The sequence below is a fragment of the Pseudonaja textilis genome, chromosome 11 (genome assembly GCF_049901715.1).
Source record: "Pseudonaja textilis isolate UNSWEBS1 chromosome 11, rPseTex1.2, whole genome shotgun sequence".
NCBI lineage: Eukaryota > Metazoa > Chordata > Lepidosauria > Squamata > Elapidae > Pseudonaja > Pseudonaja textilis.
The window spans coordinates 6,657,795-6,675,431 of NC_142000.1; the positions used below are offsets into that span (position 1 = coordinate 6,657,795).

General features: G+C 41.0%; 1 protein-coding gene across 2 annotated transcripts in view; it reads left to right on the top strand.

The window, feature by feature from the left end:
- The window catches only part of SLC12A4 (solute carrier family 12 member 4), a 54,209-nt gene that overhangs the window by 1,178 nt on the left and 35,394 nt on the right, over window positions 1-17,637 (top strand). Inside the window, exon 1 of one of the 2 annotated variants that reach the window (XM_087940548.1) lies at window positions 17,330-17,452. The exons of the other annotated variant lie outside the window; for it this stretch is intronic. Within the exon in view, the coding sequence (XP_087796674.1) occupies window positions 17,410-17,452 (43 nt within the window). The 5' untranslated portion in view covers window positions 17,330-17,409. Of the gene's footprint in view, window positions 1-17,329; window positions 17,453-17,637 lie in introns of those variants that run through there. 2 annotated transcript variants of the gene reach the window in all.

The following is a 17,637-nucleotide window of genomic DNA, read 5'->3' on the forward strand; positions in this document are numbered from 1 at the left end:
ATTGCTGGCATTATAAGCTTCCCAGCCTTTATGACACAGGAAGAGGCTGCATTCACACATTGCACTAAGCCAGGGGTGTCAAACTTGATTTCATTGAGGGCCGCATCAGGGTTGTGTTTGATGGAGGGCATGACCAGGGTGGGCTTGGACAGCTTGATGTCACTCATTTTGGGGTGCTTGTAGTCGCCCGAGCACTCTGCTAGCAAAAATAGACTCCCAAGCTCCATTTTCGGCTATGACAGAACAGAGTTCTTTTATTGGCCAAGTGTGATTGGACACACAAGGAATTTGTCTTGGAGCAAATACTCTCAGTGTACATAAAATAAAAGGTACATTTGTCAAGAGTCAGGAATCATCAGGTACAACACTTAATAATAGTCATATGGCTTATTAATAGTCATACAATAAGCAATCAAATCATACTAGGAAACAAGGTCAAACAGTCAATAAGCAACAAAGTTACAGTCATACAGTCACAAGTGGGAGGAGATGGGTGAAAGGAAAGATGAGAAGATTAATAGTAATGCAGACTTTGTAAATAGTTGGACAGTGTTGTGGGAATTAATTGTTTAGCAGAGCGATGGCATTTGGGGAAAAATTGTCCTTGTGTCCAGTTGTTCTGGTGCGCAGTGCTCTGTAGCGTCATTTTGAGGGAAGGAGTTGAAACAGTTGATGTCGGGGATGTGACGGGTCTGTAGATACTTTCACAGCCCTCTTTTTGACTCCTGCAGTATACAAGTCCTCCATGGAAGGCAGGTTGGTAGTAACTGTTTTTTCTGCAGTCCTAATTACTCTTTGAAATCTGTGTCTGTCCTGTTGGGTTGCAACTGGATCAGCAGCTCCTAGGGATCTGCATCCTGCAACGGCCTCCTACAATCCTCTGCCTGCAAAAACAGAGCTTGGGATGGCTGCGCAGAAACACTGTGGGCTGATCCTTTACTGTTTTCAGGGTATCCCCGTGGACCAGATCGAAGCACGCCATGGGCTGGATTCGGCCCACGGGCCTTGAGTTTGACACCCCTGCACTAAGTGGTGTTTTGTTTAAACCTTGGCAACTTGAAGACTTGTGGACTTCAGGTCCCAGAATCCCCCAGTTTGAAGTCCACAAGTCTTCAAGCTGGCTGGGGAATTCTGGGAGTAAAAGCACAACAAAGAATGTTCTTTCTGTGCCAACTCGGAAAGCTCAAACTGCCCAAGGAGCTGCTGATACAGTTCTACAGAGAAATTATTGAGTCTATCATCTGCACCTCGATAACTCTGGTTTGGTTCTGCAATCCAGCAGGACAGACACAGACTTCAGAGGATAATTAGGACTATAGAAAAAACAATTACTACCAACCTCCCTTCCATTGAGGATCTGTATATTGCACGAGTCAAAAAGAGGACTGTGAAAATATTTACAGACCCCCTCACATTCTGGACATAAACTGTTTCAACTCCTTCCCTCAAAATGACAATATAGAGCACCGCACACCAGAACAACTAGACACAGTTTTTTTCCTGAAAGCCATCACTCTGCTAAACAAATAATTCCCTCAACACTGTTCAACTATTTACAAAGTGTACACTACTATTACTGTTAATCTTCTCATCTCTCCTTATCACCCATCCCCCTCCCACTTGTGATTGTAAGACTGTAACTTTGTTGCTTGCATCCTTATGATTTATATGGACTGTTTCCTAATATGATTTGATTGTTGATTGTACCCTATGACTGTCATTAAGTGTTGTACATTATGATTCTTGATTCTTAACGAATGTACCTTTTCTTTATGTATACTGAGAGTATTTACACCAAGACAAATTCCTTGTGTGTCCAATCACACTTGGCCAATAAAGAATTCTATTCTATTCTATTCTATTCTATTCTATTCTATTCTATTCTATTCTATTCTATTCCAGAAGTCTGCGAGTTGTCAAGATTGGAAACTGGGGGTTTAAACCAAGGATATGCAAAAAAAAAAAAAAAAAAAACAGGGGTTACAAAACTCTACCCCAATTTTGCAAACTACATTGTGCTCCTTAGGAAAGCTCTTGAGTTCCCGTATCTCTGTTCCCCGGTAATAAAAGAAGTTAGGAACCTGCTAAATTCATTGAGTTTTGTTTTGATATGTTTTGTTTCCAAGCCATGCCCTTTGCAATAGTTTTGGCAGGTTTGGTTATCAGTCATCTGTACCAGAAGCACTGTTATTTATGAATTCTACACATCCCTAAAAGAAACTATTTAAATTAGGCCAGGGCAGAGGTGGTATTCAAAAGGTTCTGACCAGTTCTGGAGAACCGGTAGTGGAAATTTTGAGTGGTTTGGAGAACCTCTGAAAGGCCCTGCCCAAGGCCCTGCCCATTCTCTGCCTCCCAAGTCCCAGCTGATCAGCTTGGTCTTATTTTGTTGCCTTGCACAGGAGAACGGAGCTGGAAAGCAGGTTAGTGGATTGGAGAGGGAATGGAGATTTTGCAGTATCCTTCCCCTGCCACGCCCACCAAGTCATGCCCAAAGAACCAGTAGTAAAAAAATTGAATCCTACTATTGGACCAGGGGTGTCCAACTTGATTTAATTGAGGGCTGCATCAGGGTTGTGTTTGACCTGGGGGCGGGGGGGTCTAGTGTAGTGCTCAAAATGTTTATTCTGACACACACACACACACACACACCATCATCATCATCATCATCATCATCCTCATGCAAGGTTATTCAGACACTAAGCCCATGATGGTGAACCTATGGCGCACGTGCCACAGGTGGTACACAGAGCACATGAGCTGCAGGCAAATTTGCCTCACTGCACATGTGTGCGCCTCACAGCTGATTTTTGGCTGGTTCGAGGCCTTTTTCAACCTTCCAGAGACTTCAGGAACTCTTCTGCAGGCCTTTCAGGCTGAAAACTAGGGCTGTTTTGTCACTTCTTATTTTTTCAGAAATACCGGAAGTGATGAAACAGGCCGAGTTTTTGGCCTGAGAAGCCCGCAGAAGCCTTCCTGAAGCCTCTGGGAGGCTGAAAAAGGCCTCAAACTGGCTGAAAATGAGCTGTGAGGCGCAGGGCAGGTAAGTGGGTGGTGGGCAGTGGGGATTGCATAGGGGGCATGGGATGGGTGCATATTGCCTTCTGGGTGCTGGCATACCAGCACGAGTATGCAAGTGTGTGCACATTGTTTGTCACAAGAGCCCCAAAAGGTTAGCCACCACTGCACTAAACCATTTAAAGTAAATCGGTGGTTTACATTCTAAACTATCTCTGTGCAGTTTAAGTTTGAAAATGGGAAAGGGAAGGTTTGGAAATTTGTATGTTAAAGAGAAGAAAAAAAAAACCCAGACAGTTTCGGGGAATGATTTTTCTTGTCCTAATGTTGAAGAAAAACAAGTTCAGACATTGACAAACAGAACATATCAGCAATTCAGTGTTGTGGATAGATTGATTCTTCCAGTGTTGTATAATCATTTGAGGATGCCTCTCCCTGTAAGAATTGGCCTGAATACTTGCTGTGTTCTTTCTTTCCAAATATTGGAGAGGGAGCCAAGAAGGACACGAGTTTCTTATCAGTGACTAAAAGAGGTTGATAAACCTATGCATTTCAGATCAAATTGTAGCAATGGTACACTCTTGATGCATTCCAAACGTTGCAGTTGCAGCCAAGAAGAACACCAGTTCTTGGCTAAATGGGATTGATAATCCTGTGAAGTTCAGGCTACAATGTAGCAATGGTAGGATGCCACTTAATAGAAATAAAAAAAAATAACAGAAGCACAACGTTGGAAGGGACCTTAGAGGTCTTCTAGTCCAACTATTTCAGGCAGGAGGCTGAAAATTTAGAAATTTATGGAGGGTTCCAGATTACCTATTCCTACCATCAGCAGGAAACAGCTATATTCCTTCCTTCCTTCCTTCCTTCCTTCCTTCCTTCCTTCCTTCCTTCCTTCAGTTTCCAGCCATTGTTCTTGATGGAGCATTCCTAGAAACTCTAAACTTCATGCAATATTTATTCAATTCATATCCTGCAATTTCATTAGTAAATTATGAATGAGGAGCAAACTGCCTGGAGTTCCTTGGAGAAATAGAATACGAAAGCTACCATTATTAAAGAGACATTTATGAAAATTGAACAGTAACACCAGATTCGATTCACAAATCACACTCCAGCAAAGCGTGGGTCAGTTTTATTTTAGGCCAGAATGTGTACATCTTGTTCTTTCTTTGAAGGTCATGGGTTAGGAAGGTGATGCAAATTCAGCCATTAGTGATGTATTCAGCAAATTCTAGTTATAGGATATAGAGCAATATATGTTCCCCCCAAACTTATCCTTATTCTTTTGGCCAGGCTTTTGGTTTTAGCTGAAGAACAGTCTGTGTCTTTGTGGAAAGATGGAGGTTCTTAAATAATGACATAGTTTTGTCTAAATGGAAAAAGGTAACATGTAATTTCCAGACTGCAAATGCTGACTTCTCAGCGGTTTGGTAACTAGAGCATGGCTTATGCTTTCTACCTGATGGAACACAAAGCTTAATGCAGCTTTTTAAATGCTTTTTTTTAATGCAGAAGAAACCCCAGAGAAGGGCTTACAGAGTTGAGGACTAGTGAATTTACTAGGTTCTCCAGCAAACCTGGGGGCCCGGGGAGATTGGAGAGAGCAAAAATTCTACAGAAAAGGACAAAAGAGAAACTTTCTCCTAACAATAAGACTAGTAAAAGCCTGTAGGAGTTGAGATCCCTGTTGTTTTCTTTTGAGATTTACTGGAAAAGTGGGAGGCAGCTGAAGGCCGGAAAGATTACTGTCCTCAATAAAAAGACCTTCACACAGCCCTTGGCCAACTCATCACGAAAGAACTGCAAAAGAATCAAACTTTTTCTCCAGGACATTTTTCCCTCTTTTAAAAGTTCCCCTCTTGTCGCCGTGAAAAGAGAACTGGTAGGACAATCCAGCCAGATAATGAACAATCCGCAATTAGTCACTTTTCCATTATGGTTATTCTGAAAAACAAGCTTGAGAATATTCTGAGTTTGATGGCTGCTATTTTTAAACACTTTAATTTGCCTTTTTATTTTCCCAAGCTTATGATTCCATTCTGCGGCACAAAAAGGCTTTTATACGAAACAAGTTTTAGATGATACAGTTCCTTTGTTTTATGTAACTCAAAAGCTATTTTGGCCTAAGGAGAAAAACAAACCCTGTTTATCATTTGTAATGCAGACATAACTAACTGTTCGCCTCTTAAAGATGTTTTTGTAACTATCCATTTTCTCTGTTTTGTGTCATAGTTTTCTGAACTGAAAATGTACCACCTAATGGAGAAATGTGCTTACCGAGGCACACATCCTTGGTCAAAATTGCATACTGGAAAGAAAATTGCTTGCCCAAAGATGCATGTTATTAGGGGGAGGAAATCAGAAAAGTAGGCATAAAACAGGGATGATAAATGTGCAAAGAGGGCACACTTTACTTTTTGTCTGTGGGTTGTACATTGTGGCAGAAACAGGATGGAGAGAAGTTTGAGAATGAAAAAAAATGTGGCAAAATTATTTGCCTACATATACTAACTTTGCTAACGGATAATGATAGAGGTCTGTTTTTCCCAGCATAGATAGATAATAGAATTCTTTTATTAGCCAAGTGTGATTGGACACACAAGAAATTTGTCTTGGTGCAAATATGCTCTCAGTGTACATAAAAGAAAAGATACATTCGTCAAGAGTCAAGAATCCTAAGGTACAACACTTAATAATAGTCATAGCGTACAATAAGCAATCAAATCATATTAGGAAACAGTCCATATAAATCATAAGGATACAAGCAACAAAGTTACAGTCATACAGTCACAACTGGGAGGGGGATGGGTGATAAGGAGTGATGAGAAGATTAATAGTAATAGTAATGCAGACTCTGTAAATAGTTGGACAGTGTTGAGGGAATTATTTATTTAGCAGAGTGATGGCGTTGGGGAAAAACTGTTCTTGTGTCTAGTTGTTCTGGGGTGCAGTGCTCTATGTTTTGAGGGTAGGAGTTGAAGTAGTTTATGTCCGGGATGTGAGGGGTCTATAGATACTTTCACAGTCCTCTTTTTAACTCGTGCAGTATACAGGTCCTCGATGGAAGGCAGGTTGGTAGCAATTGTTTTTTCTGCAGTCCTAATTATCCTCTGAAGTCTGTGTCTGTCCTGTTGGGTTGCAGAACCAAACCAGACAGTTATACAGGTGCTGATGACAGACTCAATAATTCCTCTGTAGAACTGTATCAGCAGCTCCTTGGGCAGTTTGAGTTTTCTGAGTTGGCGCAGAAAGAACATTCTTTGTTGTGCTTTTGGTAACTTCTAAATGTTCACGTACCCATGCTGGGGGGCAGTGCCATTAGACTCCAAATGAGACCAAAAGGACCTGCTTAAAGTGTTTTGCTTTGAATTCACAGATGTGTTAGTGAAGTTCTCTGGAAATTGGTCGAATACTGTATTGTCAGATTTTAGAACCAGGTTGTATTCCTTCCTAGTGTGCTATAATTGAAAACACTGCACAGGATGCACATAAAATAAAGGAATTCGTTCACCCACAAATGGCTAGAAGTTATGTAAAAGCTTGTACCCATAACATCTTGCAGTGGTACATCTGTGCATTTCCACCGGGCGAGCTTGAAGCATGGTGGCTGTATACAGGTCATCCTCAACTTACAATAGTTCGTTTAGTGACCATTCAAAGTTACAACAGCACTGAAAAATGGAACTTATGACCGTTTTTCACAGTTATGACCTTTGCACATCCCCATGATCAGGTAATCAAATTTCAGATGCTTGGCAACTGGTTCCTATTTATGACTTCATAATAACTATCATAATTAACTTGTAACTATTTCAGTTCATTTCCCCAAACAGGAGTTGTTGGTCTCCACCACACATTTTAGGAGCTGGAGCTTTGAAACAGCAACAGCAAGTCTTGTTGTGGTTTGTTAACTATCCTGTCGCAAAAGTTTTTGGGAATCTCCACCGAATTTTAAATGACAAGTGTCAGTTTTGTTGTAAGGAAAGATGCTTCCTCTCTAGAGATAATTCCAAGAGAAGAGGTAAAAGTGAAACAAAAATGATGTTTTTATTCATCATTCTTGAGCCTTCTCTCTCTCTCCTGCCATCTTAATGAAAAGCAGGCTTTTCTATGGACCTCCAATAATTTTTTGGTGGGGTGGGGGAAAAAGAAGATTGCTGGAGAAAACAGGAGTGTGTTTGTGTTTTTATTCGGATTTAATGGCAACAAAGGGTGATTGACAATGTCAACATTTACCTAAGCGCTTTCTCTTTAAAGTAGGATTTTGCATTTTGGGGAAAAAAAGGACTCTGTAATCTTGGTGTTCTTTCTTCTTCTTTTTTTTTTGCAGTCTTTGAATTCTTTCCTTGATGTCTCTCTCCCTTCCAACCATCCCTATTAAACAAACCCTGGTTTAATTTGAGGTATGCATCCAGCCAAGGGGTTGCAGTATTGTTTTCCAATTGCCCTGCAATCCCCTGGCTAAGTTCATGCCTTGAATTAAAGTATTATTTGCTAGGTTAAAAGAGAAAGCACTTAGGCCAATGTTGCCATTATTAATTCAACAAAATGTTTGTATCGGGGTGTGTGTGTAAAATCCTCTGAGTGGTTGGCAGTCAGACGTCAGGCAGGAAAAACTAGGTTCACAGGTGAAGATCCAGTTAAATATGATTTATTGCTAAAAGCCTATGCACAGGAATCTCCTCAATATCAGCATCTGCTTGGAGTTAAATGAGGGTCCATAGAATTCAAGGGAGGTTGGATTTAACCCACTTATGGCTACGTAGAGATTCTAGGCTGATTCCTCTTGTTTACTCCACACCAGGTTCTGCCACCCTTTCGCCTACAAAATGAGATTTTTGTTCATTTCTAATGAGCCTATCCCAGGCTATCTTTCTCTCTCCACATCTGCTTGGAGTTAGAGATTCTAGGCTGATTCCTCTTTTAACTGTCTGTCATCTTTACCTCTATAACTGTCTGGTTTGGTTCTGCAACTCAACAGGACAGACACAGACTTCAGAGGATAATTAGGACTGCAGGAAAAACAATTGCTACCAACCTGCCTTCCATCGAGGACCTGTATACTGCAGGAGTCAAAAAGAGGGCTGTGAAAATATTTGCAGACTTCTCACATCCCGGACATAAATTGTTCCAACTCCTTCCCTCAGAACAACGCTGTTCTGGCACTGCACACCAGAACAACTAGACACAAGAACAGTTTTTCCCCCCAATGCCATCACTCTGCTAAACAACTAATTCCCTCAGCACTGTCCAACTATTTACAAAGTCTGCAGTACTATTACTATTAATCTCATAATATCTGGTGGCCACTTTTGGGTGATTTCATATGGAAGCTTAGCTTCTCAATCTCCTTTTTTAGACTTTCCAGTGAAAGAGGCAGGCCCACAATGTATAGCCTGGTTTGGCTGAAGAGTTATGGGTGAAAATATGATAAAATCTGCAAACCCCATTCTAAAATCTACTCCGTCCCAAGGAATGCCCCAAACTCCATTCCCAGTGATGGCTTTGCTTGGCCAACCCACATAATTCAGAACCCAACACCACAGCCTGGTGTTGAAATGATTAGTTCTTCTTGTACAAAACGTGGAGAAAGTTAAGAATTCCTGTACGTGGAATTTTCGATAGATATGTGAGGCTTCTGGTACTCTGCAGAAAATTGTTTGTCTTGAGGCAATATTTCTCTCAGAAACCACAAACGAGGCGGGACATTATTAATCTAATTTGGGAGGCAGTCGCTGTTGATTTTGTCTTCCTGCTTGGTTGCAACTCTGTAATTTGGCTGGTGCTTGCCAAGGTTCTGGCATTGGCATAATCAGATCTGCCTTGACAAGAGACTGAAGGTTGGCCTTGTCAGCCTGGAGGTCAAGTGGAATCAGATTTCATTGTCCTTTAATCAATTTTTTTATCAGTCTTTTATCTAGTGTTTACAAATGAGTAAAAGACGCCAGTTTCTTATTCAGAGGGCAGAATTGGCAGGATCTGCCTGCAAACAGTGTTGGGCTGTTGAGCATTGATATACTCGGAAGTAAAATGTAAGTAGAAGTTAATGGGGACATTTAGATAGGAAAGTTGGTTTTATGTTCCTTTCTTGAATGTAACTGAAATGAGATGCATCTTCCTTCCTTCCTTCCTTCCTTCCCTCCCTCCCTCCCTCCCTCCCTTCCTTCTCACCATCCCTCCCCCTTGTTTTCCTCCCTCTCTCCCTCCCCCCTCCCTTCCTCCCCTCCCCCTCCTTTGTTTTCTTTCCTTCCTTCCACCCACCCTCCTTCTCCTCTTCTTTCTTTCTTTCTTTCTTTCTTTCTTTCTTTCTTTCTTTCTTTCTTTCTTTCTTTCTTTCTTTCTTTCTTTCTTTCTTTCTTTCTTTCTTTCTTTCTTTCTTCAACAATTCATTCAATCATTAGTTTCTATACCACCCTCTCATCTAAGTGACTCTGGGCAGTTTACAATATCATCATAAAACCATATAAATGCATGAATAAAATCATGGATTAAAACAGATTAAAATGTACCCCCAAAAAAATCACATTAAAATTTTCAAAAGGTTTGGGAGGTTATCAAGTACATTGTTGACCCAAATTTCTCTGCCTGGATGCATGTACAAAAGACAGATTCAGGCTCCGAGCCTTTGTTGTACAGTTTGGTCTCTCGTGCAGCAGCAACCAGAGCTAACGCTTGGGGGGAAAAAATCGTACAACCCATGTGCGCACAAATACACACAAAGGATTGTGATTACTTTTTAATGAACAGCTTAAACCTGGAGGTTTCCAGCAATAAACCCCATGCTAAGAGGAGATTAAGGCCCTTTTGACAAATTTCAAAATATGGCTGGACACACCAAAAACCTATTCTTTCATCCCCCCCCCCTTCACCAATTAACGTCCTCTTCTCCTCCCCTTTAATATTTATCATTTCTTTTGGTAAATGAAATGCAGCAGAATGGGAGACCCAGGGAAGTGCAGCATAATAATTCCAAGTAATGGTAAGTGCTTTTCAGGTGCTGGGGTTGAGCGAACAAACAAGAAATCTTACAACAGGGTTTCAAATGTTTTCGAGTTTTACTGCACTAGATTTACTTGCGATGGGGTAAAAGAGTCTGTTAGATACTTGGCAGGGAATGTGATCCAGAATTCTTGGTCTTTTTAACTTTGGATTCGGCTGGGGCATAACTCTAACCCAGTTTGATGACTTCACATGAGTAAGATCCACTGGAAAGAGTTCATAGTATTAAATTTCTGGGAACTCATATTTCCGACAACCTTACTTGGTCGGTCCACACTATGGCCACTGCAAAGAAGGCCCAACAGCGCCTGCACCTTCTGAGGTTGCTGAAAAAAAGGTGGTTTGGGTGAGAAGTTGCTGATTACTTTTTACTGTTCTACCATCGAGAGCATTTTGGCATACTGTGTAATGGTGTGGTATGCTGGATGCTCTGCAGTGGATAAGAAGATGCTCCAGAAAGTTATAAACACAGGACAAAAAATCATCGGTTGCTCTCTTTCTTCTTTGGAAGAGATTGCAAAGACCAGACTCCTCTCTAGAGCACAAAAAACTCTCCACATTCTCATCCTGCACATTCATATTTCGAACTGTTACCATCAGGGAGGCATTATAGGTGTCTTGAAATGAGGACTAATAGATTGAGAAACAGTTTCTTTTCCAAGACAGTAATTGTCTTGAATAAAACAGTGCATTTATTATTATTATTATTATTATTTTCAAAACTCTTGTGTGATTGTGATGTGGTGTTTGGGGCACTGTGCTGGAGCAGCTTTCAAATTTCATTGTATTCGTGGAATGCAATGACAATAAAGGTATTCTATTCTTTTTTTTTCTAATAATGCTTTATTGAATTTTTTTCCATTGATACATAATACTAATAGTTATTAAACAGCACTGTGACATTATATATACATTTATGTGTCTTATCAAAACTTACAATGCATAATACTTTCATACCCTCTTATTTATTATATACATTATTTACATTTTCTATTTTTATATCTATTATCTATCCAAATAAACCATGTTTCCCATACTGCATTGTATTCTTTGTCTGTTTTCCCTTTTAATTCCATAGTTAATTTATTCTATTCTATTCTATTCTATTCTATTCTACCATCCTTGGTGTTGGCATTTAGAAAAGAGAAGCTTGAAATGAATCAAGTCCTCATTCAATTTCCTTTTCCATTTTTCTTCTTGTGAGGTAGCTCCTCTAAGATAGGAAGACAGAGCCTCCAGCTCCAAAACTTCCGTTTACATGTAGTCAGAATAACAGAGCTGGAAGGGACCTTGGAGATCCTCTAGACCAACCCCCTGTTCAGGCAGGAAACCCTCTACTATGTCCAACAAATGGCTATCCATCTCTTCTTAAAAGTCTCCAATGTTGGAGCACCCATGACATCTGAAAGCAAGCTGTTCCATTGATTAATTATTCTCACTGTTAGGAAATTTCTCCTTAGTTCTAGGTTGCTTCTCTCCTTGATTAGTTTCCACTCATTGCTTCTTGTCCCGCCTTCAGGTGCTTTGGAGAATAGCTTGACCCCGCTCATCTTTGTGGCAGCCTCTGAGATATTGGAACACTACTATCATGTTAGCCCTAGTCCACTCCCTGTCGGCGGTTCCTCCTCTCCCTCAGAGTCAGTCTGCACCAAGGGCATGACATATTCATACATGTGGAAAACGGTTATAAGTCACTTTTTTTCGGTGCCATTGTAACTTCCGACAGTCACTAAAAGGCAGTAGCCACAGTGCAGTGATTCCTTTAACAACTGTGGCAAAAAGTCGTAAAATGGAGCAAAGCAACTGTCTCGTTTAGCAACAGAAATTTTGGGCTCCCTTGTGGTTGCAATTCAAAGGAATGTCTGTATAGATTGGAGTAGTGCCAGCTGGCTAGTTTTGCACCCAAAACTTGCTCACACCGAACAGGATGAATGCTTATGCTCGCCTCCTGACGTGGCTGAACATGTTCCTCCCACACCATATTTGCATCTTCGTAGGAAACATGTTCAGAGTGATGTATCCCAGGACAGTGTGCTCCCCTGTTTTTCCTAGATCCAAACTCTGAAGGATCAAAGTCCCGCTTCCTATTTGCATTTCAAAAAAGCAGAGAATGAATGGGAGCCAATTGTTTTGCTGGGGCCTGTTGATTCTTTCAGAGGGTTGACATGTTGAGGCTTGCTGTGGCATAGTTCAAATTGCTGCTTGTTGCAATAGGACCCGAGACTGGTATCTATCAAAAATGCCCGTGGAGATTCTGAGTCATCCTGATCATGGTTGTCCCAATGGTGCTTTTTTCAAAAGGCAACTAGACTTGCTTTGTTGTTGTTGTTGTTGCTTGAAGATGTATAGGAAGTTAGCACCCACACCTCTCCTAGAAACTTGAAATATCCTAGGCAGAATATTTCCCCTAAAAAGTATAGAACTCAGAAGCAGAAACTCACCCCCATCTTTGCTCACGGGCCATTTACTCTAGCCTAGGCCACTCTATTTTACATAACAAAGATTTCCAGGTAGAGCTATAGGAATTGCCCAAAGCCCTTTCATTACATCATCATCCAGCAAGGCTCAACCAAGCCTGGGACTCAGGACAGCCTACAGAGTTGCTCCTGCATGACCCCATAGGAGTCTGACAACCAATCAGAATACAAGCTCAAATTCAAATGCCAACATAGGGTATAAACCCAGAGGACTCTCAGCATATCAGTCTTTTTCCTTCACCCAACATCTTGAAGCATGTGATCATCCTTTTCACTTTGGAGCTCCAAGCCATGTGGTCCTGTCCACCATTAAACCATCTTTCCAAACAGCCTCCATGTTTCCAGTGTCTTTTTCCCCACTTGGAATTGAACCCAGAAGGATATTTCTTCTGACAGATGTTTCCCTTTTCATCCAGAACTGAAGAAGCTTCTTGGATGATGTTGGAAGAAATATTCTTTTGGGTTCAGTGTTGTATCTTATGATTCTTGACGAATATACTTTATTTTTTCTTTATGTACACTGAGAGCATTTGCACCAAGACAAATTCCTTGTGTGTCCAATCACACTTGGCCAATAAAGAATTCTATCCTATCCTATCCTATCATATATAAATGACATGTTGTAGATTGCATTGTTTTAGAAACTTGAAAATAGCTGTCAAACTCTAAGCAGGACATGAATGTCATGAGGAGCATCTCGTATAGTATCGATCATAAAAGGAAATAGTAAACTACAGTAAAATCTGCCCTTATCACCAGAAGTCTTATACTTCCTATAATACTTTTTATAAAGCTGAAATATTTATAACTTTATGTAAAGAATAACCCAAGAGCTGGGAACTTAGAGAATTGTAGTTTCAATGGATCTGGAGGATATCCCAGGATGAAGTCCATTCTGTAATGTCCATCTGTGGAAGAATTTCAATTCCCTCACCAATTATCCCCTCCAACCTTCCATGAATGTTCCTCTTATTTAATTGACCAGGAGTAGTGCATCTTCTCCATGATGTTTGGCATCAAACCCAGCCAGTAATTAGTCAGAAAGGGAGAAAGAACCTGAAGAATAACAGACTTGGAAGGAACCTTGGAGGTCTAGTTCAACCCTTTATACCATTTCAGGCAGATGGTTGACCAGTGACGTCTTAAAAACCTCCAGTGATGGAGGCAAGCTATTCAACTGCTCCCTGTCAATAAATTTCTCCCTAGTTCTGGGTTGGTTCTCTCCACTACTGTTTCATCTTGTCCTGCCTTCAGGTGTTTTGGAGAATAGGTTGTCCTCCTCTTCTTTGTGGCAGCCCCTGAGATATTGGAAGACTTCTATCATATCACCCCTAGTCCTTCTTTTCATTAAACTAGCTATACCGAATTCCTGCAGCTGTTCATATATTTTAGCCTCCATTCCCTAATCATTTTTGCTACTCTTCTCTGCACTCTTTGTACAGTCTCAGCATTTTTTTTCTATTGTGGTGACCTGAACTGGATCAATATTCCAAGTGTGGTTTACAAACCTCCAAGAGGTCTATAAAGACACTCGTCTTATGGTTTCATCATACAGATAGAAGGAAAATGAACACAAAAGGAACTTGGCGGTAAATGCCATCCCATGGCTTAAGATGCCATCCCATGACTTAAGAGGCACTGTATCCTAGGGTTTCACAACCACACAGTGTGTTGATGTTCTCATTCCCATCTGTCTACCACTTGGACCTGGTTGCCAAGAACATTATACAATCATCCATGAATTGAGCTGGTGATTTTACCTTAATTCTCTTGTCCTTCTTCTACATCCAACATTTTATTTGACTAACTGGAGATTCACAGCTTTTTCTGGACCAGATGTCAACCCAAAACTCTCTTGCTTCAAGCACTTTAGAAATTTTCAAGTGGGATCCATGTCTATTTTAGTATGTATTCCACCTCTTTGAACAAAACAGAAAACCCATGATGGCCAGATCTTCCAAATGCAAGATGTTTGGAGCGGGGAAGGTCAATAAGCAATGATGGCCAGGTCTTCTGAATGCATGAAGCTCAGTGGGAGGTAAATAAGCAAACAGAGATCCTAAAGTCAAAATATGTTACACAGTTGGGTAAAAAAACACCTGCAAGCAAACAACCAAGCTCAGATTGCATCAAGGGCTCCTCATTCCTAGAGACTATTTTAGTTTGCAAAGCATAATGAAGATTGTCATCCAGGAATACAACTGGGAAAAATGGTTACACGACCAAATATTCCACAAACAAACAAAAAACTAAAAGAAAATACAGTGAAGCATCATATCTTCCTGTTTCTATTTTGCTAATAGAGAGATATTCTTTTGCTTTATGTTCTCCTTCCATTAGTTCTTCTCATCATCAGGTGCTCTTCTTTCCCTTTCTCCTTTACTGTCATATGTGGGATGTAATTGAACCTTGTAAATGATTGACAGACACCAGAACTCGCTGCCAGAATAGCTAATGGCTAGAGAATGAGAATTGTAGTCTAAAAATCTCTGGAGAGTCTTAGATTGCCTGGTTCCAAGTACCTGTATTATGTTACTTTCATGTTTACTCTTCGTCTGTGCTTGAACATGATGTAATTCTTTTTTTTTTTTTTTTGGTTAGCCTTTATTCCACTTTTCTTCCAGGAACAAATACCTAGCATCCAACAAGCCACTCACAATAGGCTACAACCCACAAGAAACAGTCCCTGTGAATTGCTATTCTTAACTATTACCAATTTTGTTCTGGTTTTGAATTGTGGTGTTGGAAAAGACTCTTGAGAGTCCCTTGGACTGCAAGGAGATCCCATTAGTCAATCCTAAAGGAAATCAACCCTGACTGACCTTTGTAAGGGCAGATCCTGAAGCTGAAGCTCAAATACTTTGGCCACCTAATGAGAAGGGAGGACTCCTTGGAGAAGACCCTGATGTTGTGAAAGATTGAAGGCAAAAGGAGAAGGTGATAGAAGAGGATGAGTTGGTTAGATAAGAGTCATTGACACAATGAATATGAATTTGGGTAGACTCAGAGAGATAGTGGAGGATGGGAGGCCTGGCACACTATGGTTTATGGGATCATGAAGAGTTGGACCCAACTTGGTGAGTGAACAACAACAATTGTGTTTTAAGATGTTCTTTCTTTCCCAGGTCCAGAGATCCCATTTTCACCATCTAGTTTTTCACAAGTCTATGAGCAAAGTTGGATTCAGGCAGAGCAATTTCCCACATATCATTCTGTGGCCTACCATGACTGAGGTTGGACATTAACCATGGTTTCTCCAATCCTAGTCCAGCAGCTTCAACACTCCTCCTCCTACTCATTGCTCTCCGCCATCCAATAACGGGACTATCACGCGCCAAAAATCTGGACTGCAATACTAAGCTGCTCCAACTCTGTGTCTCTCATCCATACTGCTTTGTGCCTTCCTTTTAAATTTCAGCAATGCATCTCTTCAGAGTAAGCTGCTCCAAAACTTTTATCGTTCATATTCCTATCACATTCCTATCGTTCATCATTTTATTAGTGATAGTACCGTTCTGCGCTGCACTAGTGAGACCACGATTAGAATACTGCATCCAGTTCTGGTTGCCAGCATATGTAAAAGATGCAAAGACCCCAAGAGAGCATGTGAAGAAGAGCAACTAAGATGATAAATGGTGAGCAGGGTACATCTAACCATGAGTGGTTGTCTAGCCTGATGAAAAAAAGGATTAGGAGTGACGTGATGGATGTCTTCTGATACTTGATGGTCTCTCCGAAGCACTGTCAGAAGAAATATCCTTCTGGGTTCAGTTCCAAGTGGGGGAAAAGACACTGGAAACATGGAGGCTGTTTGGAAAGATGGTTTAATGGTGGACAAGATCACATGGCTTGGAGCTCCAAAGTGAGAAGGATGATCACATGATTCAAGATGTTGGGCGAAGGAAAATAAGGGCTGAGATGCTGAGAGACCCTTAATTTCATACCCTCCGTTGGGCCCCACCTTACTGTTGTTTCCTGTTCCTGTGTAAGAAACATATCCCATTGGCTGTCAGACTCCCAGAGGCGGGTGTCTTAGCTGACTTTGTAGGCTTTGTCTGGACCACATGGCTTCACCTGAATGTTGGCTGATGCAATCTTCCCAGGCCAGGTGGAGAGATGGGTAGAGGGCTTTGTTACGTAGAATACTCTGGTCCAGGCCTCAATGGCCCACCCATTAATAAAGATGGGCGTGAGCTTCTGCTTCTGAGGTGATGTCCGCTTCTGAGTTTCTACTTCTCTTTTAGGGGAAATATTCTGCCTTTTTAATATTTCCTAACTTCTTCCGGTACAAGAGGACAGGACAAGAAGCAATGAGTGGAAGCTTGTTGTAGAGAGATACAAGCTAGAAGTAAGGAGAATTTTTCTGACAGTGAGAACAATTAATGGAACAGATGAAGTTGTGGGTCCTGGAATGAAAAAAACGGACAGCCTTTTGTCCGGGAAGCAGTAAGATCTCCTGCCTTGAGCAGAGGATTGGACTCAAGGCTCCGTACAGCCTTATGATTCTATACGATTCATTCCACGATGATAATATATTGTAATGTTGAGAGTCAACTGGCATAAATATATTGATTGAGCAATATCTGACTTGCACTGGTGTGTTTACGGACTCTGCCTTTCCGTGGTTTTTGTGGCATCTCTTCTCTAAAATCTCTTCCTAACATGTTAGCAAAGATCTGATTGTAGGTGGGGAAGGGTAATCTATTTCCAAGCTCCATTAGCTTGTATCACGCTTGCTTGTTGCATTCCCATTTACTGATCAATACTGTGAAGCTGTAGCACCAGAGAGCAGAGTAGATATTCCAGGGGAAGTAACCAATTACGTCTATCTTCCTTGTTCTCGGCAACATGATGGCGTTGTACATATCTGCTTGCAACGCGATTTCAAGGGCTGCATGAATAAGATAGGGTGATGAGCCACATGTCAGAGAATAGAAAAGAATTCTTATTAACAGGTAAGGTTATTCCCTTGGCTTCCCATCATAATTGTGTCGGTCCCGTTGTATTTTAGGTAGAATCCTCTTGCTGGACAACCCATAAAAGTGAATAGACTGGACATCCCTTTTGTTGCCTGTCCATCTTTTAGGAATATTTAATTACATAAAGTTAGGCAGTAACAAAACATGGATGCTGCTCTAGG